The 25,609-nt window shown below is 34.6% G+C and overlaps 1 protein-coding gene across 3 annotated transcripts in view; it reads left to right on the top strand.

The window, feature by feature from the left end:
• The window catches only part of DOK6 (docking protein 6), a 251,284-nt gene that overhangs the window by 137,472 nt on the left and 88,203 nt on the right, over positions 1-25,609 (top strand). For all 3 annotated transcript variants that reach the window (XM_038174136.2, XM_072034808.1, XM_027451907.3), the window contains exons 4-5: positions 4,227-4,346; positions 12,577-12,766. In XM_038174136.2, the coding sequence (XP_038030064.1) occupies positions 4,227-4,346; positions 12,577-12,766 (310 nt within the window). The remainder of the gene's footprint in view (positions 1-4,226; positions 4,347-12,576; positions 12,767-25,609) is intronic.

Here is a 25,609-nt window from a genome sequence, read left to right on the forward strand (position 1 = left end):
ACCACTTTAAGTGGGCTGCATGAGAAGGCAAAGCAACAAAATTCCTCATCTTTGTTTTTAAGCTTTGTGAATTACATAGAAATAGAGCCCTTTTTTACCAATGGAATATGTGCTGTTGATAGTGACAGGAGGGGGTTTCCTGGAAAAGAGGGCACAGCCTTACAGAGCAGGAGATGGCATTGCTCAGAGAGATGAAAACTGAACTGAGCAATAGAGTGAGCACCTCTTTGGGGCTTTACCTCTTCAACTATTGTGGCAGCTCATAGTGGTGTGTGGTGACAGTGTGGAATGCAAACTTCAGAGATAAACGAGAAAAATCTGACATTATCGGAACTCAGGCATGGGGTTTAGTCCATATACAAAAGGTTTCCTAAGTTAAGATTCTGAAAACATTCACAACTCTAGCAAATATAGGCAAAGATCTGTAAGTATAGTGAATTTATATATATAAATCTACCCCATCACTTCCTTCCCAGAGCATATGTTGTGTAGCATGAACTGTTTTAAACTTAAAATACCAGAAGAGCTTTTATATCACCTCATGACATTTATATAGCAGCATCTTATAAATGAATTATGGGAAAGATGCAAATGCAAGAATTTTGATTTTATTTATAGCTGTTAATGCTTTTTGTTTGTTTGTTTGTTTTTTGTTTGCAATTTATCATTCAGTCCAAGAATTTAGTTATCTTAAAAGGAAACTAATTTTTTTTAGCGATAAGTACCAGTTACCAGTAAAAAGTCAGCATTTACCACCAATAAATTTAATCTACATGCATTAAAAAGAAGAATTTTGCTGGCAGTATTTTATGGCCTTATTCTACTGTAGTATTTCATGTTTCAAAATTTACATGTAATCAAAACAAACAAGTAATAGTGATATCTCTCTTTCACAATGTGGTAACTATCATTCTTAAAGCTTGATATTGTGACTGGTCCATTTATGTACTATAAATTATAATAAATACATTTTAAAATTCATAAGTAATATTTAATTTTTTACCTGGAAAGACAAAGCATTCTAGACTTGCCACGGGTAAATTGCTTTATAGATACACATGATGAAAGGAGAAATACGGCTTTAACTTTGAAAGGTCATTCACCTACTTCTAAAGAAGATTTCATACGTGAGACAAGGAAAAGGTCTAAGGCAATACCTTGCAAGTAAGCAATAGCTATCAGGATGCATTAGGTAAAAGTAACTCACACAGTACCCTCCTATCCTTGACCTTCCAAACACGTTTGGAGATAATGTTGATGCTTCTGACAGTATACACAAATCGTCATAGCTCTTTGGGAAGATATTTCACTTCTGCATTGAAACTGTATTCTTTGTTGTATTGCATAGATAGTTGTTAAGACACAAATTTTGAGTTATACAACAATACAGTGCATGCATTACAGTCTACTTTGCAAAATACAGCCATAATCTTTTAGCACTCACATTAAGAGAGTTTCTTCTGTGTGGTAGGTGGAAAATGGTCTAATCTGGGTCTGATCACAAACATCTTGCAAGGAAGAAGCAGCAGCTTAAATTAAACTGCTAGAGTCAAACACTCTGAAAGGCTGTTTCTGAATCCAAAATTCCAAGTTCTAGATGTTGCTATAATAGAAAGAGGCAAGTGAGCAAGTGGACTAGAGAGATGAAAACAAAAACACTCACAAGGAGCAGCTTCCTAGAGCTATTTTTGTTTGTTTGTTGGTTTGTTTGCTTGTTTCCCCAAATGTCTGCTGGAAATGTGGTGTGAAAATATATAAATAGAATTTGTTGCTTTTACATGAGAGTAGTATTTTGAATATATATAGATGTTAACCTAGACTTAGAGAAATGTCAATACATTTTCCTTTCTCCTTAGATGTTTGTAAAATTAGAAAGATTAGTTTTGAATTTTTACAATCATCTCAGTTCAGGAATGTACCCTTTTGGTCTGGGTGCAGGCAAATGAAATAAAATAATAAAATATAGATTTAAGTAAAATTTTGTATCCTGATCATCCTCCAGGAAAAAAAATTAAAAAAAAAAATGCAGGCTCTGTATAAACCTAGGCATCCTGTCAGCATTGACAATATTCTGTAGTACAATTTAGTCAAAAAGGAAAATGTGAGAGGGAAGGAAAGGAAACATGAGAGCACCAGACTAGATTTGCTCTCTCACTTGTATGCTACAAGCCTTTCCACATTGATTCCCCAGAGTTGGAGTAGCTGTTGGGCAAGTCAACAGTAACCCTCCCTTGAGGGCTTGGCTTACCTGTATGTAAGTGCACTGCCCCCCTGCCCCCCTCTCCATGCTGGCAGCATATTACAACATGTCTTGTGAAGTCCTCTCCTTTATAGACATAAGTCTGCTTCATCAGACCTCACAAATATCCAAAGAAAAGGCAAAGGTGGAAAGAGAGGAAGGCAGGAAAGCTGGAGAGAAATTTATTTTCTTCATGCATGAGCAGAAAATGAATTTGGGAGGTAGGATTTTAAATGAAATCATCTTATTACTATTAACCCCTTGTTTTATTTTTATTTTTATTTTTATTTATTTTTATTCTCTAATGATATAGCTTCTTTCTCCATACTTCCATCAAGCAGGCTGTATCTGTAGAAAAAAAGTGTTAAGAAATAGTATGCTGTTACCTCTGTATTTTCTTCTTACACACAAAGTTAAATGTCATCTGGAGATTACTGACAAAATTCTCTTACTACCAGCAGCTGAGGATGTCACGAGAAGAACAACTTTGGAAATATGTGTCTTGAGACAAAGACTGCAAAAAATCAGAAAGCCTCTTGGCTTGCAGCACTCACTCACTCACTCACTAAATAAATAAATAAATAAAATTATATCCCTGCAGCGACAGCCATGTTAGTCTCAAAAATTCCCAAACTGACTTGGTCATTTGATCTTTCTGTCTGGGAACTATGTCAGCTAATAGACAGATTAACTCAGGAACAATCTATGGCTGGATTATTCAGGGCCCTGAATAAATCCATGTTTCCAAATATATTGTGGGAACCTGGAAGAAAAAGGCCTTTCTCCCTTTCTTGTCCAGCAAATATTTCTATCACTTGAGGTCTGTGCAAGGATTCAAGGACTGTACCAATTAGGCATGGAAAGATTTTTCTTGGATATAATTTTTTACTAATTACAATGAGTCATCATAACTAGATGCATTGGAGACATTGTGACCAAAGTATTTTCCAGATGTTCACAAAAATAGGAATTGGGAAAAAAAAAGTGGCAGTTTAATAGAGACATTTCTAGATAACTGCAGTCAGCCAGTCCTAAGGATGATCAGATATAGACTATGACAACGGATTTTCATTTTGGGCCTGGTGCCCAGCCTGCTCTCCAGAAAGTTTCCCTTAGGTGAAGCTTACTCTGTAATAAAAGGCAACCCGCCTAGCTGCATGAATTTTATTAGTTGTGGTTTCACACTATGTGAACACCTGTTTGAGAAGTTTGTTTGACCAATACCAGACATTTTGTGATGTTAAATTTGGAAAGTGGATGAAATGCAAGTGGGTGTGGAGAGCAGCTATTGTGCTGTCTCAGACAGTGTTCATATCTTGATAAACTGGCAGATAGGGAGCTCTCAGATAAAGATCAATGGGATGCAATGGACAACTCAGAAAGGATGAGGAGGGTTTGAATTTTCATACAAAAATTCCAGCTAATGCCTAAATTGCTCTTAGACCAAAAAGAGGTGAGCAGAACTGAATGAATTCCTTATTCAGTCTGACTTGAGTGGCATAGGTGTTCAGTACAGCAAAGGAAAAAATTTTGCATTTAAAGATCTTTTTATTGCTGTTGTTTCCTTTACCCCTAGAAAAATATGAACCTTTAGAAAAAGAATGTTTTTCAATAGTTCAGCTAAAGAGCTAAAGACTATTTCAGATATTATGTTTGATGTTTTTTCTAAATTGCATTTTTCTTTCAGGCAGGCCTTCTAGAAGGATATTGTTTTGAAAACTCACTTGTCTTTTCTCTTTTCTGTTAACTCCACCTCCTATCCCTAAGTCTGAAAATGTGAATTGCAGTACTCATAGTGTAAAAACCCTTTTTAAAGTTCATAAATCAAGACTAAGAGATAGAAGTGGAATTTTTTTGTTACTAACTTAAGCTAGTTTGTAAGAATTAAAATTAGTTTTTAAGAAGTTACTGGGTTTTTTGTTTGTTTGTTTGTTTGTTTTTAGTAAAATGTTAACATTAATATTTATTTATTTATTTGTTTTTTCAGAATTAGAGGCAGAGGAATGGTGCAAACATCTTTGCATGGAGTGTCTAGGAACCAGGCTCAATGATATAAGTCTTGGGGAACCAGATTTGCTTGCTGCTGGAGTTCAGAGAGAACAAAATGGTAAGTACCTTTGTAAGTGCTCCTATATCAGTTCTTGGCTGATGTCCCATGTTATCTTTGCTGGTATTTGTGTCTGTGTTTTTTTTTTGCTATTACCTCATTAATAACTAAACTGTTGGATGTGATTTCAAGGCTTAATCATATTTTTTCTACAAATAAATATTAAATTCTACACCAAATAGCATAAATATAGTGACTTCATGTGTTCATTGTGTTCACACTTTCCTCTCATGGGAAAGGATGATAAAAACCTTTCTGTTTGAGGAAGCAGTGGAAGAAAGCAGTAGCTGTTGTTCCACAGCCTTTAAAAGGCAGTGATAAACATTTCAACAGCACTTTGGACTACAAAATATATTTGCTTTAAACTCATATCTGCCTGGAATAACAAAAAATCAAAATCTAAATGTTGTCAAACACAGGTGAAAAGGACAATGGCAGGTGCTAGTACTAAGCCCAAGCTTTGTAAGTCTTTTGAACCGAAACTTAGACACATGCACAGGAAGGATGCTAGTGGGTGGAATATGCTATAACAAAACAAAATCTATGATTTTCCTGTAATTTAATTCCTATTAATGAACATGAGGGCAAACAAAAAATGTGCTCATTTATTCCTCCCTAAATTACATCACTCAATGATTATTACTGTCTTGATGCTTTTATAAAATCCAATAGCTTTTAACAAAGCAATAAAATGAGCTGCCTCAATGGTCATAACAAAACAAGCAAAATATCATTATTAAAAATGACATAATTAAATTATAGAATGAATAGCACTATGTCAATTATATTGTATTAATTTCTTATGAGATTCTGGACATCTCTGAACCTAATAGCATAAAATGTACAGAAATCTTCAAGAAATTTGATTCAAAGATCAGGTATTTTTTGTGTGTGATTTAAAGAAAGTTCAAATGTTTGTGAAGTTGTTTCTATTTTATCAGAGGCAGGATTTAATTTGTGACTTGGTTTAATTATCCACTTGTCTCAAACTATAGTACAAGTATAGAAGTATACTTAAAGTATATTTCCTACTTATGTCGTAGGAAAGTGATAAGGATTAGAAACCACTCAACGTATCCTATCTGGCTATCCTAAAGGATCACCACCCTCTTAACAAAGTATGGCTGATCAGAGGGTGGAATCATTTGGGAATAAAAATTTAAAATTTAAAATGTATTATCTTGCCAATATTCCTCATATTTATTCATATATGTTCCTCATATAATTTACTTTGTCCTAATAATAATATTTTTAATACATTATGTTCTTCATCTGTCCAAGTACTTGCCCATTCCTGCTTTTAGAGTAAATTTGCATGCTCATAAAGGCACACTATCAAAAATTTTAGTTCAAAACACATCTAAAAAATTCTTAAAAAACTACTGAGGTTCTTTTTGACCTGAAGCTGAAAGGTCTGTCCAAGTTACATTTTGAATTTAAAACTCATGAAAAGTGAGTATATTTATAATACATCTGAATTCTTGCTCACTTTAAAATGGAAGCTGTATCACTGCCAAGGTAATTTTGTTATTTTCACATTAAATAATAACTGTACACCAATCATTTATCTTTGAATGTCATTATTTCAAAACATATAGCAAGTATAAGTTAAACTCATTTTGAGATTGACTCTTGAATTATTCTATGTAGTAATTTACTTGAAAAAGAGATGCAAACATATAGTTTGTACAATCTGGAGTAGAATCAAGAAGTCTCAGCACCTTATTTCACACATGTTCTGTAGCCATACAAAGGCTTTCTTTCAGGTCACCAACTGAACAAAAGATTTCTCTTAGTACCTGAGCAAGACCATAGATTGTATTCTCATAGAAACTACAGTATTAGTGGGTTTATAGTTTTAGATTTTTTTTGTTGTTGTTGTTGACGTTTTAAGGGCTAAAAGCAATTGAATAATAGTTTTATGCTGTTTATATCTAAATGATATGACAGGATGTTAGACATGACAGGATGTTAAAACCACTAATCCCTACAGAGCAGGTGTTAACCCCATCCCGCTATCTTTTTCAAATGGTTACTTTCCCTTAAGAGTTTGTGAAATGTTTACAATTTGATATTTCTCTGATCAGAAAAGAACTAGCCTGATGAGTTTTCTTTCATAAGATATTTCACTTTGTCCTGGCAATAATATTTCTAATACTCTATGTTCTTCATCTCTCCAAGTCCTTACACATTCCTGTCCTTAGAGGACATTTACGTGATATATGGCATTTTGCATCTAAGAGTATTCAGTAGAGGGATCAAGTAAGCCTACTATCCCTTGACAAAAGAGGGAAGGTTTTATATTGTGTAGTCTCTGTTTTAGTCATTTGATAAGACAAACACACAAACACACCAACCAGCATATTTAGTTTGGATGGTTAGTAATAAATCTCTTCATTTTTATTGTATATGCCCTGGGGCCATAAAAAATCTCTGTTACATGCTACTGATAATTTTTATACCCAAAGACTCATTGACATATGAAAATGCATGGCAGGAAAAATATGCTTTTTTGTGTGTGTGATTTGTCTAACATTCATTTTTCTTACATCTGAGTTTGTTTATCCTCCCACTCTCACTCTTGTATCTCTCCTGAGACTTTTTTTTTTTTTTTTCGTGTGTGTGTGTGACAAATGCAACAATTTGCAAAAAGTTTATTTATTTTAAAGACTGGCAGAATTGGTGTTTAGTGGGCAAATGTCATGGTTAAAAGGCTGTACATTATACATGTATTTCTGTCACATGAGAATAAAATGCATGATAGCACACCAATTTGAAACAGATTAATTCCTTTTTTCATTCTGAGCCATTTAGTAGGTGTTAGCAAGTTCTCTTTTGCACTGTTGCTTGACCCTCTAGCACCAAGCAGTTCTGTGGTGATTGTAGCTACAAAAGCCAAACTATAGATCTTCACTGCTTATAGCAGAGGCCTCTGGCTACTGTGAGAAGAATAGAGAAGAATTCTAAGTGATTCCTGTGCAAAGCACATCAGTAATAGAAAGCTTCTCACTGAGTTTCATCTCTGTTATTACTTTCAAGTACTACCACAAGCATTAAAGTTGTAAACTCCACTGTGGAAAATGACCCTTAGGTGGTTTTATTTTTTATATCTAAGGCTCACAACTAATGTCTGCGTAGTTTACAGTGATATGCAGTTTCTATTAAAACTGAAATTAAGCTTCCTTTCTCTCCAACCATTTTACTTTCTCTCTCCTGCAAGTGCATGTGATTTGGTAGCATTTGTCAGCCCTATAAAAGCAACCCTGTTCCTGTTTAAATTTATTTTCACAGCAGACACAGTTTCTTACTATTTGTGAGTGTCCAATTAGATAATTTTTTAAGGAAAAAGAATTCAGTATTAAATCAAATCCAGTAAAGACTACATCACATTTAGATAACCAAATTAGTATAATGGCAGTGGAGCTATATATACAATGATAGGACAAATAACAATACACAGTAATAACTTCTGAAAAGAAAGTCTGGACTCAGTTGCAGTTTATAACAATGATGACAAGTGGTCTTCTATCCTGTGAGTATATATAAGAGATCGTATATAAATATATACACACTTCATATCCCTTAGGTTTCTCAAGATATCCCTCAGATTTCTCAAGCTGCTGATAGGGAAAACATGAATGTAGAGTGCTGTCTTCATTTGGAAGAACTGGTGACCTGGTTTCCAAATCTCAATGTATTTGCATTTCTATTATGTGTTGCTTTACCTGGTTTGTTTTGTTTTGTTTAGAAAATGTTTTATAAATATTTGAAAGATAATTAATTTTGATTTCTTTCACTCCCTGCCTAATATTTCAATTGATATCTCAGAAAATTACTTCCTTTGTAAAGTTCTCTTTCTCATAACTGTTCTATCTTCCTTTTTTATTTAAAAAGATTGCACCATACTGCAGTCCTGCTTTCTGTTTTTTAATTGCCACTAACTCATTAATTTGTTAGAAAAGAATGTAGCTCCTTATATCATTAAATCCTCAGAAGAGGATTACAAGTTATTTCTTTATGCTACATCTTGAGATTACAAACTACAGCCAAATCATAGGGATTTCGTAATGAAGTTCATATAGCTGACCTGTTTTAAGGCATTTTCTAGGGTCTGTACAAGTCCTTTTTGTGATTTTCTACATGAAAACATTGTACATGCTTTTTATTCATTTTCTGTTATCTTTAATCAACTGTTATAGGGTTGTTGTGTGTCTGTGGTTTTGTTTTTTTTTTTTTGTTTTTTTTTTTTTTTTAAGATAACCCAAATAAAGGCAACTTTATATTATTTGATTTTTTTTTCTTTTTCTCCAGAAAATAAAGACATTTACAGTTTTAATGGCTGGGTAAGACAGTCAGTTTTCAGATTCTTCTCTACCTCACTATCAGTGAAATAATTAAAGATAATTAATTAATGATAACTTTTTTTTTTATTTCCATTGAAATGCTAATAAACATTTCTGCACATTATTAACAGAATCAAAGCCATAATTTTTTAATTCTAAAACCATGGTTCCTCACTTTTTAAACCAAGAGAAATTGTTTTAACAGATCTGCCATATATATGAACGAAAAGTGCTGTGACCAAGACTTGGAGCTCTCTTTCCACCTGAAAATAATAGCTTCATAAGATTCATAGATGAAGAAAGAGTTTCTTCCAGACAGAACGTGAATGTTCGCTTTCAAAGCCTCTTCTTATATGGATCTGGCCAACCTGACTGCCTCCTTTTGAAAGCACTTTTTCCCTCACATTAAAGCTGAAATGAAATGAAGCCTCTGGATTACAGGATTGGAATGTTGTCTGTTCAGCTCTTCATCTGGGATGATTTAGGCAAAGGGATCCAGTGATAAAATGATTAGAACCAGGATCATTAGGCCTCCCAGTCATTTTTTGTTCCCTAGTACAGCTGCACTTCAAACTGAAAGACAGAGCATTTCATAGCTGCCGCCAAGTCTCCATCTGAGTCAATACGCCCATTTTAACAAAGCCTCTTCTGCTCCTGTTCTCTGGAAACCATTATTAAAGGTCATGTACTTGCCAAAGCCCAAATGCTAAACACCTTTATGTAGACAAAGCATATGACGAAGCATTGCTGTGCTTGTTCAAGGAGATGGGAAAGAGCAGCTACACTGAAAACAGTGTGGCAATATATTACCTCAGATGGAGTCCTCCACTTCCTGAACTTTGCTCTTACCAGTTTTAGAGGAGAGAGCAAGATTGTAATACTAAAATGGTGAGAAACTGCACCTGCTCAGTCTCAGTCTTGACTTATGCAACAGGATAGCATCTTCTTGATTGGTTTCTTCCAATTCCCTATTTGTTGAGGACCTCATTAACTTCTATGTATTTAATCTGACCACCCCGTGGACAATGATTATCTCACCCCACTGATACACAGATGATGACTGATCCACAGACAAACTAAATATCTCATTCAATGTGACACAGAAAATCTGGAAACTGAATTCAAGTGGAACTGATTCCAGACATCCCAAATCTAGACTATGAATGCTTATTCTTGCCAGTATGAGTTTAAGGGCAAAACTTGCCTCTAAAAACTCAATGATTTTATTAACATTATCTAGAAACTTGATCAAATGGACAAATTAGACCCTACATTTTAATTCTTGAAAACATTTAGTAGTATTCACACTTTTTCATGTCCTCAGTTTCCTGCTGTTTTAAAGTGTTAGTAAATTTTAGCTTCAAAAGCACGTTTGTACACTTTCTTTTCTTGCCAGTTTGAATAAGTTCCAATAGTCTCACATTTTGCCCTGGAGCTCATGGTCACTTCCATCAGGCAGAATTTCTTTAATTCATGACATCTCACCTTAGACACCAACCTCCACTACAAAGTAAACAAACAAATATCTCTTGACCTTTCAAAGATACTGTATGTCCTCAAAATCCCTCATGTAATAATGTCCTCAAATGCTTTAGAGAAGTTGAGCATTTTGAGTGTGTTCTGATGGCTTCTAAAACAGCTTGAAATAGCCTTGTGTCTTCAACACAATAATTTAATGTAGGCTTTGGAAAATAATTGCACCTTTCCATTTTCTCCGCTGTCCAAGTACTATGGCAGTGAAGAGTTAAGGGTAGGATTTCACCTCTGATATAGTACTGCCATTCCCCCCCCATGCACACTGTGTAACTTCTGTATAATGGGGAGGCCTAGAGAAGCAGCTATATGCTGAACCTTTCTTTCAAATAGTGGAGGTAAGTAATTGGAAGCAACAGCATGGTAGTGTAAAACTGGAGTCTAGTATATGATAAAATCACATCTGCATACCTCCTAGGCAGTTTTGTATGACTCATCACAGCAGCATACCGAAAAAGGGCAAATATATACAATTCCATTGTAAATTATGGTATCTTCTCCACAATTGCTTTTCTGATGCAGTCATTGACCTGTACCCCCATGCGTGAGATTTCCGTTTATTTCAGTAGACATTAGGTTTGACCTGTGCCCAACACATAACTCTGGAGAGTTAGGGGAAGTTCTTTTCAACAATTTCAACAGCATGTGCTAATATATTTATGCTGTATATTGGAAGACTTTTACAAAACATCAAGAGTTTTGCACTTCGTACCTTAGTCCTAAAATACAAGTTTTAGGGATAAGACCATTAGCTTGATTAATGAGAACTGGAGCCCAGGAGAAGAGGTTGAATGGCTATGAGACAGAGTGAATCAGCTGAGGAGTCATTAACGAGACAAAATGAAATTGACTAAAACAGAATAACATTGTGGATGACAAGTTTTCATACAGCTATGCAGGACAGCAAATCTTACTGCTCATCCAGCTGTTCCATTAATTCTTCAGCCAAACTTTTGTTACTTTATTGACACTCACACTCTCATACACAATTCTGTCATATTTTGTATTAACGCACTTATTTGCCGTATTTTCACCGATTTGTCAGAAAAGTACATGTAACAAACGATTTAAAATAGAGTCATAATGTTGGAATTATTGACCATCAAACACAACTGGAAGCTGCATCTTATTAGATTGTTATGATTATTTCTCTCATTTTATACCTCTGATTACTTTAAATTCCTTCCTTTTTAAAAGAACACTATGAGAAAATACAGTGCAAATAGTGTGTTCAAAATATTCCATGCCAAATTATCATTCATTGTTAAGTACTAGGAGAGAACTTTCTGGCAGGCATCCCTTCAAAGTACAGTTTTCTAGTCCTGTTCACAGAATGAGCATTCATCATGTTCATGCTTCTAATTTTTCTTACCTTTTTTTTTGCCAACACCCTTCAATATAACAGTATTGACACTTTGCATTACTAACCTGTTTCAAAAATGAAATGTTTCAGTGCCTTTAGAGATGAAATACTCTTGCACTTCCAAATATACAACCTGAACTTTGTTTTCCTTTCTTTGTAGAACTAACATTAGTTATTCTTCAAAACAAATTACATTTTGCTTTAAAACCTTTTTGCTATTATTATGGTATGTATATTTATTTATTTTTTCTTCTAAGTTAGTTTTTGTTTTGCTTATTAATTCACTCGCAATATAGGCACTTCAGAAAATTGTTAATGCCCTTGAACTCATATTACAATGACAGCACTATGAAGTAGAAGTGTAGCTGATAGCAATTGATGTTGAGACCGCAATATTATGTAGTGTTAAATGAGATTTTTCAAGAAATCGATTATTAAAAATGTTAAGAATTTTACTGAATTGGCAAATAATTAGAAATTGAATGCAAAAGAGTAATTATTAACAGGCTTCAATAGGTAAACCTGGGTTTTCAAATTCAGTTCTAAGGGGCAATGATTGTATACACCTGTTTTGCCAAGATACTTATAGTTCTATTCTTTGAGAGAAGAGTCTCTATCAGAGTTCAAGCCATTGCAATTTTGATTTGCAAAGTCATGGACCTTACTGTAAGGATGCAGATTTCAGTTCAGTTGCTGGAGTCATATATTTAAAAATATTCTGAAGACCATGTGTGAAAGATCTTTCAGTCTGCTGCATTATTTATACTGAAAATGAAATGAAAATTCTCCTCTTGGAGTATTGGCAACACTTCTTGGGCATCAGTGAATCTCCACTACTGTTCACAGGCTAGTAATTTGGCCTTGATATTTGAACCTTTGGTAACTAAAGACTTTATTGTTGTAAATATATATATATATATATATATATATATATATGCAATGTTAAATCTTGCTTAAACCGTCTATGCCTTATTCTGCTTTTGTCTTCCAGAGCGATTCAATGTATATCTTATGCCTACACCAAATTTAGATATCTATGGGGAATGTACAATGCAAATCACACATGAAAACATCTATCTCTGGGACATCCACAATGCCAAGGTCAAGCTGGTCATGTGGCCTCTGAGCTCTTTGAGGAGATATGGACGTGACTCAACATGGTTCACATTTGAGTCTGGAAGGTAAGAGTTAAGGAGAAACAGCAACAAGAAGTAAACAATGATTTTTGGGAAGCACTCTGATAAGTTAGATTAGCCTCTCATCTTAAAGTAAGAAAGATGGAATACATGGCTTCTCCATAGACTTCCATTTGTTGAATATCACTTTTCAATATATTCAGCCCAGTGTTCGAAATAAACATTAATATACATCATATTTAAAATGAGCTTAAACTTTATGGCTTGTCACCTCCTCTTCCTCTGATTTTTATTTAACTGCCATTGAACTGTCATTCTTAGGTTTTATGGGTCTCACTATGCTTCTACACTAGTGTGCTATATATTTGAGTACAGTTGATACAAAAGTGAATTCTGGATCATAGAAAATGCTCATCATACAGTGGAATAGCTTCCATCACAGTAGATATTACTTTTCTGGGTGTTTCTGATGACTGATTGCCACCCTGGTATATAACTGCAAGCAGGAGTACAGAGAACATTGTGAGCCCATAAAAAGGCTAGCTCTATTTTTCTGCCTGCAGTTTTAATCCTCATTGCCATTTCTTTTCTCAGAACAGTTTTAAATATCCATGCTGCTCTGTTTTGTCTCCCTTTCAGGTCTTTTTTAGTATATTTCATGTCTTCATTTCCTGTCATTAGGTTCACTGCCTTTTCTTTTTGATACATTCTCTCCTTGGTGATGGTTAGTCTTTCATTTTGTGGTTCTAGACTTTTTGAAGTCTGTCTTCCTTATGCTGAGACTTGAATTTTTGGAGAAGTCTATGGAATTACCGTTGTTTCTGCATTCTTCTGTTAGCCACACTGCCTCATTAAAAAACTTGATACAAATTTCAGTGTGTGAAATACCATTGTAGTAACAAATATTAAATATTCATGGAAATACAGTTGGTGATCACAAACAAAAAGACTTATCAAATACACTCCATAGACTAATTGGGTAGCAAACAAAATTCCTCTACAGTTTCTTATCGATGGGAATTATTACTTAATTCATAACTTTGTATATCCAAATTGATCACCAGGGCATCTTAGTGCTCTGCTATTTTTCACTGATAACTTCAACATTAACAATCATGAAGACATAATTCCTTCTTCTATTTAATAATGTTTTTCCAAAAATCAGCAATGGCTGACCCATGTTTCAGTTTAATTTCAGTGATTAAACTGTGGGGTTCATGTAAGTATACAGTTTTAGTAAGAATCATTTGGTAAGTCATAACTTCCCTCAGGCCTTAAACTACTTCATGGGAAACTAAAAGGCGCGTGCCTGCTCAGCACCAGAAATTACCAATCAGTACCATATTACTCTGGAGAAGGGAAAAAGAAGGGGCGAGGGGGGAGAGGAAACTAGGATTTAGCTTTATCTTATTTTTTCTGAATATCCCATTCATCTAACTCTTTGATTAAATTTGTATTTTCAAGCATGTGTTCTATTAAGGGGGAATGGGGTGATTTCTGCATCAAAAGATAATGATTGAACTGTTTGCTTATACAGATTAGTATATCTATCTGTCTTCTCTTAATTGATTCTGTAGGAAACTCTCATTGGAAATGAGAATCATCATTAACTCAAAATCAAAGTGCTAAAACTAACTCAAATTAATCACTTGAAGTTGATTTGTAATACAGTGTTCAAAATGTGGGTGTGCTTCTTCTATGGTATTTTCATTATGAAAAATTTCATTCTATACCATCCTGAAATTCTAACTTTTTCAGGATGGTTGCCTTCTGTACTGGTCTATATATAGTGACTGTATTTATTCAGGAAAAATGAGTTTTATCTCTCTGCTTTTTCAAGTCTCCCACAGTATTTAAATTTCATACTAGTATCTAAATATCACAATCCTCTACATCCACAGACCATGCAACATGATGAAACTGGATTATTTTCCTGTATTTTATTAGTATGAGCTAGTTCGGCCTTTATTTGTCATGTTTTATTAACTTTGATCTGATTTGTCTCTTTTACTTGCTTGGGAATGATTAATCTGTCTGATTTGGAATTGTGTAAGGACTAGATTTTGATTGGCAGAAAAATATGGAGGTAAAAAATAGGACTAGAGAAAAAATCAGTATCTTCAATAACATCTGAAGACTATAAAGACTAATGCTCATTTTAAAATCTGCTGTTGATTTGTTTGGGTTTTTATTTTTTCAATCAGCATCTTCTTTCTTATCTTCCTGAGACATGAATTTATCATTGTCCCTTGATCTCCTAGTATATATGGTACAGTAAATTCCTGATGCATGCTGTCTTACCAGAAGCAAAGTGTTCATCCATTGGTTATGAGAATATTACATAGTAAAAGTGTTTTTGCTTTAATTTTTCCCCAAGGCTTAAATATTAAATAGAGGCAATTTCTTTAAAGGAAATATTTTGAAATAGGTTCTTATTTTTTACTGAGCTTTAGCAGTTATGCTAAAGTATATATGTATGTGCTCAATTTGCATGAACATTAAGAGCTCATTTTCATATTTATTTATTTATTATCCGACCTCGATTTTGGTATTACTTTCACACACACACACATACACAAAAATATCCCTCACATTAAAATAAATGGACATATTCACAACAAAGTACTATAACAAACAAGTGGATCAGAATTAATCTTTCAGGCAATTAAATTTATCTTTAATAAGCATATTGTCTTGCATTTAAAAGGAATTCAGATATATAAAATTAAAGTATTCATTTATCTAATGAAATCTAATAAGTACACAATTGAGAGTATGCCTAAATCATGCGTAGAATGAACACAGATTTTATTTTCTGTTGTGTTTTCCACTGAATTGGAGTTTCTGAATAAGTATCTTTGTACTAGCTATAAAGTTAGACCTATCCTTACTTTTCATTATTAAGCAAATTGGTGAAAGTAAATATTTCTTGCAAACTGATTTAGTCATTTGCATTCTTCGCTATTCAAGTTCTGCTGAAAAGTGGGGGAAGAACAATTTTGTGTGGCTTATGTGGCTTGTGTGGTTTGATGCAGAATGGTGAGATTCTCATTATTTAAAGTACCCTATTAAGGGCAATCCCACTCAATTAATCTATTGATCAAAAAATAGTAATTCACATCTCTGTTGGGCACTACAATGGCTTTGTACTGATTAATGCTGTACATCTGATATAGCGAATGGGAATTCAGTAATTCTGAGCCCCGAAGGACCAAGCATTTACTTTTTCCAAGAGCCAGGCTTTTCACCTAACAAGCTTCAAATTGGCTTGGCTGGTTTTATTGTTGAATTATCAACAATTTTCCTTAAGGTTGTACACAGGTAACGTGTTCAGATAATTCATTGTTATTATTTTGGTTATTGGATGTGTTGGAGACACTGCCTAAGAATGCAGTTAATCTGTGCAAGTTTCTCTTAGAATTTATGGAATCGCCACTTCGCATGGATGTTAATCCTTGACTGACCCTGAAATGGCAAACAAATTCCTTATGGAAATGCCTACTCAACTGTCCAGATGAAGATAATGCAGATATGCATTGGAATAATTAATTTTATGCAGTCTAAGAAACATGCTGGTAAAGCAGTAAAATAGGTACAGATAAATTATCTCAAGGTCCATACTAGATGTGAAGACACTGTTTTCAGTGCCAGAGTTTCAGGATTCATTTTTCTGATGTAAACCAAACATTCTAAAGTCCATAAACAATGTTTAAAATTTACTTTATCGAAACTGCAAAAAAAAACAAAACAGTTATCCAAGCTTTCCTTTGGGCAAAACAAGCTGGCTGAGGCACTTTTTGTAGGAGCATAAGAGGAGACTCCTAAGAATTCATAATTTTTTCTCATATCTTGGGGTAGGGTACTGTGTAAAGTAAACATTCATGGATGTTTCATTGTTTCTGAAATGTTCTTTTTTTTTTTTATATGGACATTAAACAACATTTGCTATGTATGGAAACTGTGTAGTCAAGTCTGTTAATATCTGAGATATCTGAAAACAAAAACAAACAAACAAAAAAACAGTCAAGCTGAAGTCAAGTTAATACAGTGAGAAGTTGCAATATGGGAATATGTTGTGAAATGCCAAGCCAAACTTTGTCAAATACCTTTAATTTCCAACTGAGCAGAGAGTTAAATATGCTCCTGGAGTTTCAAGAAGAATAAAAGTAGCCACGAATCCACAACACCCTCCTTTTTCTGTAATATACTTTCTTCTATTTCATAGACAAGATGTAGAAATTTAAATGATTTCAATATTTCTAAATTTATTCACGCTCTGCATTTGAAGAACATAGTGTGAATATTGTGGCATTAAATCACACTAAACTTTTGCTTCTTTATTTGTCTTTGATTGTGTTTCTGTCTTCATGAGAAAAAAAAAAAAGAAAAAAAAAGTAATGAAATGTGATATTCCATGACACATGACACTTCAAAGATCTGGAATCTGTTTGGTTAAAAAAATATAAAACTCAAGCATGGCAGAGTGGTTACATGAGACTTTCTCAGATTTTCTTTTCTGTGTATGCGACCCACAACTGACATACTCATTTTCTCAGTGGTAGATACACAGATGCTAGGGTTATCTGAAGCAGAAAGTTCAATGTTTGCTTCAGGCACTACATCTGACTGATATCTTTCATTGGTCTGTCGGTGTTCTGTGGTGATTGTGTGAATGTGAAAAGCATTAGTTGATTAACCCTTAGGTTTTGGGAAACACCCTCTTTTTCTTCCCTTATGTGAGGAGAGGTTCCTTAGGTATGTGCCTTTTGAGACAGTTCTGGGACTTCACATGCTGGTGTATGTAGCAGCTCAGGTCTACACCTCCCTGAAGAAAAGCATTTAAATCCTGATTGCTGGTGGATTGTCTAAATAAGCTTATCATAGGTTCAGAATATCACTGAAAGTTGTAAGTTCTAAGGGTTTATAAGCCGTATGAGCATTCACATGGAGCTGCAGTAAAATAGACTTATAAACACTCACTCAAATCTCTCAGTATCCACTACTGTATACTGTTAGGTTTTTGTTTGCTTGTTTGTTTTTCTCTGACACTTTTTAAATATTTTTTAAAAAGCCATAACATGAATTTTATGTGGTTTTGTTTTCTGTTTTTTTTCTCACTGCCTCTTCCTTCTTTTTTGTATTCTTACTGCAAGTGGCATGTATTGCTAAAATCTGAATATAACTACAAACAAAAAAAGACAAGACAAACAAACAAAACAAGAATATCTTGTCTCTATCCTTCCCTTCTTTTTTGAGTAATCACATAGCTCTAGTTTTAAGATGTGACATTTTCATCACTGAAAAGATTTAATTAGTTCATGGCATTCAGAATTACCAGGGTTACACTCTAATGTGTTGTAATTGTAGTTCCATTACTACTTTTTTTTTTTTTTCCATTGCAACTTCGTTCCAACTCTCAGTTTCCTTCTGCCCAGTTTCTGACCTGGAAGAATTTCTGTGTTAGTCATCTAATTTACTTAAGTCCCACTTAAAAAGGAGTTGTGCATTTAACTCATCTACATGACTCTTATTCTGTTCTTGATCATGGCACCTAATCTAGAGATCTTTTATTGGGATAATAATAATAATAATAGTAATAATTTGTTGTAAGTGATTTATAAAGTGCTCATTGCACTTGTTCTCTGCCAAGGCTCAGACTGCTTTTGTGTTGGTAAGACACAGTGTGGTCCACAAAAACTCACATACAAATAAAATTCTTCACAACATAACCAACTAAGGCAGACAGAAAGGATTATATGCTAGCTTTCTTATGCTACATTTCTACTGTGTGTTCTAAAGTGTTCTGCTTTCCTTTAGTCCTTGTTTTAAAAATTCAGCCATGATATGTATACACACACCTACAAAACTTTCATGAAGAATGCTTTTGACATTCTACTTCGCTGTAAAAGCTCTATTGTTGATGAGAAAAACAATCATTTCTCAGAAAGATAATCTATTCAAAGAATAAAAGTATTTTATTAAGCTGTAATTTTATTGCAAATAGATTGAAAAGTTACTGACTCCTAGGACAGGGCAGCGAAGTCCACAGCTGAAGTTTTGTAGCACAGTAATGAACAAATTTATAAATGCTAAATCAACAGGAGTGAAAACACCACGAATTCATTAATTCTCTATTGTCTAAGCAGTAAAATTCTTTACAAATTTGCACTAAGTGAAAAATATGTAGTTAGAAAAGGTCACCTGAAGTTTGTCTAATGAACATAAAAAATGTGCAGCTCAAAACAAATCTCATCATTTCTGTGGTATTCATAGAAGTCTCCTATTTTTATATTTTCCAGCCAGAAGGCCCAGCATGAATTTTTCTTTTCAGCTGATCACTAGATATCCAGTATCTTTAGCATGATCTAAATGTTACAAAGTTATTAATGAAATCACTAATGGTATTGGGTTAGCCTAGTATGTTAGTGGACAACATGTTACATTCCTTTTGATGATCCTGAGATAACAGGAACTATGGCTTCCAATTGAAGTGCACAATTTGATTTCTGCCTTCTAACATGCTTTTATGGCATAATCAAAATAGGTCTTGTTTTGAAATATTTTGAGATTACGCACCATTTTGCTTTCTGATGGCTTTGCATCCACATATAAGCCCAGAAGAGTTGATATTTACTTACCATTTTCCAGCTGTCCCTTTTTCACACATTGCTCTGCTGAAAGCATCCATTTTTGCATTAATATTCCTGATGCTGAATATGACTAATGAGGTTATTGCTATGTAATGTGTGAGTGGAGAAGAAACAGACAAAATAATTCATACATTCGTAATCATATTAGGACTATATTATTATTACTACTACACTTTTTAACAATTGAACTCCATAGTGGGCAAAAATTAGTCTCATATAACAATTCTGAATAACTGTAGATGCCCCAGCACGTGGTCCTTTACTCTGAAGGAGTTGTATTAACCTTTAATCTTCTACCCCAAAATACAGGACAACTGAAACATCTCAGATTTGAAATGTAAAGCTATAAAAATGCTGTTTCATCCATTTAAAAAATAAATAAATCAACAGCACAACTCAGGTACTCATGTATACAAAATGCTAATAAATTTCATAATGGTGTTCATTTTTATACATATAACATTTACATTAAGAGACAGGGTTTCTATTTTAGTTCTTAAACACTGCTGCAACCCCCACCAAGCCAATTTTCATGAGCTGATTTCATGCTGAAACTAGGCAGCTAATTACCTATACTGACAGTAGGAGAGTGTTAAATACTTTACACAGGGAAATCCAGAAAGCAACACTTTTAACAGAGACTATCTAGCTACCAAGAATGCTAAACACAAGTAAATCCTCCTTTTCTTCAAAGCTTTGAGTATAGTACCATCAGCTGAGGAGGTTTGAAATATCCTCTATGTGCTGTGTACTGCACAAATGCAGAAGGAAGTAATCAAAATGCAAAGGGCGGAATTTGCACAACAAAAGAGTCTTGTTCATGAATATGTAGGAACCTGTGCAAAGGCATACTTGCACATACACACACAGAGCATTGCAGAAGCATTGAGGGGTGTGTTTTTAAACATTTGTAGGCTTCATTTGTTGTCAGGAACTGTGTTTCCTAGGCTTTGGCTGGCATATAGGTTTATTCTAAAGGTCATTGGAATGTTTGAACAGTTGTTTCTTCTGTGTCATACATGAAAATCTGCAATGAAAGTTTTATTTTTCCCTCAGTCTTGGGACTTGATTATTCTGGAATCAAGTGTCAGCCATGACTCAGGAGCTGAGAAGCTTATGTCAGCAGGCTGGTCTTGGAGGGTTTGACTAATATCTGCCAGATTCCCTGTTCTCAGCTAGTGTTAATTCATTGTTATCACAAATAATAAGTTCACTGATAAAATGCCTATTGACATCTTTTTATTTAACTTTACTAAGACATATCACTAGTGGAGAATGAGGGCAACCACTGATTTCTTTGCTTCAAAAAGGGTTCATTGGAGTGGTTTGGGCCCATGATGCCATTGACAGAACAGTACAGCAGTTTCAGAAGTACCTCTGTGTTCTGGATATAGTAACTATGTGACAGCAGAAACTGTAGTGCAGGAATGTCCATGGTTGTTCTTTTTATTAGGCATTGAATTCTCTCTTGTCATTATTAAGTTGAATGCCATTATTAACAGAACTTTATAAACATGTATATTACCTATATACTTTTGCATATATACTTGCATGTGTAAACTCAGTGCACCCACGACTGTGTTGGAATATGTGTGACTGTATAAGGCACTAATTTTTTTCTACCACTATACTTATTTCAAATGTCATTTATGAATCAATCAATAATCATTAAATAAATTATTTTTTTATTAAATTAGTTTTTTTCTCTTCCATTAATTTCATTAATTAATGATTAATTCCATTAGTTATGCCATTAATTAGAAAAACAAAATATTCTCCACTGTAAAAAGCTATAGCTATACAAAGCCAAGACAGTAATATTAACAGTAAATTGATAGGAATTTTCTTTCATTTGCTTTTTGTGATTTTTTTTATTATTTTTTTTTTAATTTTATATTCATAGATACCAGAGAACACTTTGGATATTTTGGTTAAAACATTTAAAGCATTCTCGGAAACTGATACAGATTTCTCATCACTTCTCAACACCTGCACTCTTAATGATATCCAAGTAATGTTTTGCGACTATTTGCTACAAATATGTGAAAAGATATTTTACAGATGTAAATAATTTAAAATATGTATTATTCCCAATTGTATAGGGAATACAATACAGTAGCAAAATGTCTATACATACGAATAGCCAGGCCTAGAAGAACTATCAAAATTAACATTTGTGAGTAATTCCTTTTATTTTTCAGATAGTGATGGCATACTCTAGTGAAATACAAATGTCCATGTGCTAAATTTCAGTTTCTGTTTTCACAAAACATTCTCCTAAAGAGAAAAAGGTGTAATAATTGAAAACCATATCACAGCTTTCCCAGCATTATTGTGCCCCCCTCAAGTCTTTTACTGCAGCTAAGTGTTCTCTCATTCTAATTTAAATTAACTAAAGAATTCTCAAAATACTGTCACATAAGGGAGATGGAGAGCACGTTATACACAGTGCCTGCTCAGAAGCATTCTAGAAAGTGAGGCTATTTTTGAGGTGGGCTTGACTGGTCCCACAGGCTCTTTTAATCTTCTGCTTATTTATAAGGTACTGAAGGAAGGTATGTCCCTTAGCCCCTGTTAGAGGAAATGCTATTAGCTACTGTGTCCCTCCTAATAATACTTCTTCACTATCACAGTAAGTTATTGCTATTATTGCACTATTAATAATTCCGTACTCTGAGTAATAGTGCGATGGTGTGTGATTTATTTAAGCTATGAGTAGTCACTTGTCACATATTTTCTAAAAAGCTTCCATCTTATTAGAAAGAGGTGAGGGAAAGGCAGAGTCTAATGGAATCCTTCAGTCTCAGCAGTTCCAGACATCATTTGATCTTCCTGACTTTTTAGAAGAAAACTCAGTACAGTGCTATAACTCACCAAGATGCTTCATCTAGTTGATTATCCTGTCAGTGGCCAAAAAGTCAAATATAACATTGAATTTGCATGACTTGCTTGAACCAGTGCAACAAAACAGATTTTCACATTTTAAAGATAGATATATACACATATATACTTGGACAAGCTTGAGGAATTGGAGTATGTGAACCTAGTGAGATTCAACAAGTCCAAGTGCAAGGTGCTGCATCTGGGTCAGGGAAATCCCAGACATGAGGACAGACCTGGTAAAGGGCTCATTGAGAGCAGCCCTGCAGAGAAGGACTTGGGGGATCTGGTGGACGAAAAGCCTAACATGAGCCAGCAGCGTGTGCTTGCAGCCCAGAAGGCCAACTGCATCCTGGGCTACAACAACAGAGGGGTGGCCAGGGATGTGATTGTCCCTCTCTACTCTGCCTTTGTGAGGTCCCACTTGAAGTTCTCCTTTCAGGTCTGTGGCCCCCAGCACAAGAAGGTTGTGGAGCTGTTAGAACAGGTCCAGAGGATGATCAAAGCGTGGAGCACCTCTCTTAACGAAGAAAGGCTGTGAGAGCTAGGGATGTTCGGCCTGAAGAAGAGAAGGCTAGGGGAAGACCTCATTGTAGACTTTCAGTACTTAAAGGGGACTTATAAAAAGATGGAGAGAAACTTTTTGCTTAGTCAGATAATGTTAGAACAAGGGAGAATGGTTTTAAACTAAAAGAAGGGAGATTTGGATTAGATGTTAGGAGGAAATTCTTCACTCAGAGGGTGGTGAGGCACTGGAACAGGCTGCCAAGAGAAGCTGTGGATGCCCCATCCCTGGAGGTGTTCAAGACCAGGCTGAACAAGGCCCTGGGCAACCTGGTCTAGTGGATAGCATCCATGACAGGGGAGTTGGAACTAGATGATCTTTAAGGTCCCTTCCAACCCAAGCTACTCTATAGTTCTATGATATATCCATTTCTTTCCAACTTGGAAAATATCCCTCCTTTAAAATGATATTTTAAATGATCTTTGATACAAATTTTTGAAAACAGCATCTTGGGATGAATGACAGAAGAGATTTTATTTTCCTTAATTGCATGATATCATGCCTCAAAATTCATAAAAGTTGGCATTAAGTAAATAAAAGTGCAAAACTGCATTTATTTGTATACAGTATATAAAAAGAAACAAACAAAATTGAAACCCTCTGATAAGTACCATTTACCGTTAGTGATGGTATTGAAGGACAGTTTAGATGATGACACAGTGGAAAACCCTGAAGTTCTTTCAGATGATGATTAAGGGTGCCTTATCTTTTTTAGTGAAAACTGATTGGATGATATTTCTGTTGACTTGTCTAAGAGAACTGTCACTGCCACCAGAGAATGAAGAGTGACAGCAGTGATTCAAACCAACAGTGGTCTGGAGACAACCATAGCATGAGTGTGTTAAAGGTGTTTTGCATACACTGTGGACCAGCTTGCTGGGACTAATAGAAATGAAAGAGATTGATGCAAAACTGTTTTGTGGGAGGACTAAGTGCATGGAAGCAGAGGAGGAGACAGGAATGTGGTGATGAAATACTAGGCTGGTAAGACAGAAAAAGAAAGGGATTTCTGAGTAAAAGCAAGGTACCTGATTTTTTTAAAGAAGCACTGTAACAACTTTTGGAATACATTTAGCATTTCAGGAATAACATCTAGTCAGAAAGTGTGGAAGATCTGAGCACAAAGTAGCAAGAAGTTAGTCGAATAGATGCATGTTATTGGCAAACTGACTGTCTCAAATAGTTCGTGTCACAGGTACTGTATCATTTTATGGTATGCTTCTTTAAGCCCCATTGGACCAATTTCTTTCTCAGAGAGAGAGAAAAAAAAAAGAGAGAGAGAGAGAGAAGAAGAAAAAAAAAAAAAAGAAACAAAGAAAAATGAGCATGATTAGCTCTCAGCCTTAGAAGTGCAGATGAAATGGAGGGCAGCCAAGAAAAAAGTGTTCAGTGCATGTGGAAGTAGTGTCAAATAACTGGTAAAAAGGACCATCAGAGCAGAAAGACAATTAGAGCAGAAATAGTAATACACAGAAATAGAAATGTATATTAGCATTTGTCTTGAGACTAATATTCTGTCTGTGATATGAAGGGTACCTATAATATGAATGTTCCAGAGTGAGAAAATAGGGAAGTACTTCAAAAGACTTTTGGCAGGGGTACTCAAAATGGTTTTAATGGCATACATGAAATAGCCACAAACATGCCCAAGCTATGATGCATAAATATATAGGGAAGGTGTGGTCATCTTTCATAAGAAAAAAACGAGTAATGCATAAGAAGTATCCACAATACCATAACGGAATTGTGTCCTTCGTATTCTTCCACCTGTAGTGTTTGCTTTTTGGATAGCTATATATAAACGTTTAATGAAATCAGTAAGTCTATAGTTAATGGAGTTTTTTAATTTATTTTTTTAAACCTGGCATACAGAATCATGGACAGAAGGGCTTGATACAGTCTAGTGTTCAGAGCAGTTCCATGGCTGTTATAAATTTCTTACAAAAATATTACTAAAGCAGTGCAGGACAGTAGGAGCTTAAATTATGAAACATTGAACCTAGATGAGTAAGCTCCAGTGTAAAAGTAGCTTGTTAGTGTTTTTGTTGTTGTTGTTTTGTTGTTGTTATTTTGTTGTTATTTTTGTTGGTTTATTTGTTTGTTTTTCACAGCAAAGGTAGATTGCTTTTTTCATTTTGCTTTCTAACAATGCCCCAGATTCAATGGGAAGAGAGCAGGCACGCTGTGCTTGAAAAGCTTGCGAATTAAAAAAAATAGATTTGAAAAGCCTATGCATTAAAGAAAATGGATTTCATGCTTTTAGATTCTACTCTCCCATATTTGTTTTGAAGTCTGTGTGTTTCTTCTCTGCTGGTGGACTTGTCAAGGAGCATTTCTTGTCAATTAGTAGCATCTCCTGCCATGCAAGAAACTGGTCTGAGGGAATATTTGCAAATAGACAGTGGCACATACACGCAATCACTAATATTTGCCATTCTTACGCTCTTTTGTTTTAAGCAAAATCCTCACCCAAAGCATTTCTTTCTCTAGTACAGTGTAAGCAGTTTCACACAGGACTCATAGCAGATATTCAATTAAGAGAACCTACTCAGTGTAACTGATTGCTATTAATCAGGGTCAGGAATAAGCATTTATCAAAACTTCAGAAAATGGATAGCCATTCCATCCAGCAAAGTTTTAGAAATATGATACTTCTTGGAAAATATGTGGTGACCCAGTCGTTAGAATATCAGAATATTAGGATATTAGGCATATGGAATTATAAATGGCAACTACTAATGTGTAGTTATTTTTCATCCTTTTATATGCTTTTCCTCTCCTTTTTCTGCATCA

The sequence above is a fragment of the Anas platyrhynchos genome, chromosome 2 (genome assembly GCF_047663525.1).
Source record: "Anas platyrhynchos isolate ZD024472 breed Pekin duck chromosome 2, IASCAAS_PekinDuck_T2T, whole genome shotgun sequence".
Taxonomy (NCBI): Eukaryota; Metazoa; Chordata; class Aves; order Anseriformes; family Anatidae; genus Anas; species Anas platyrhynchos.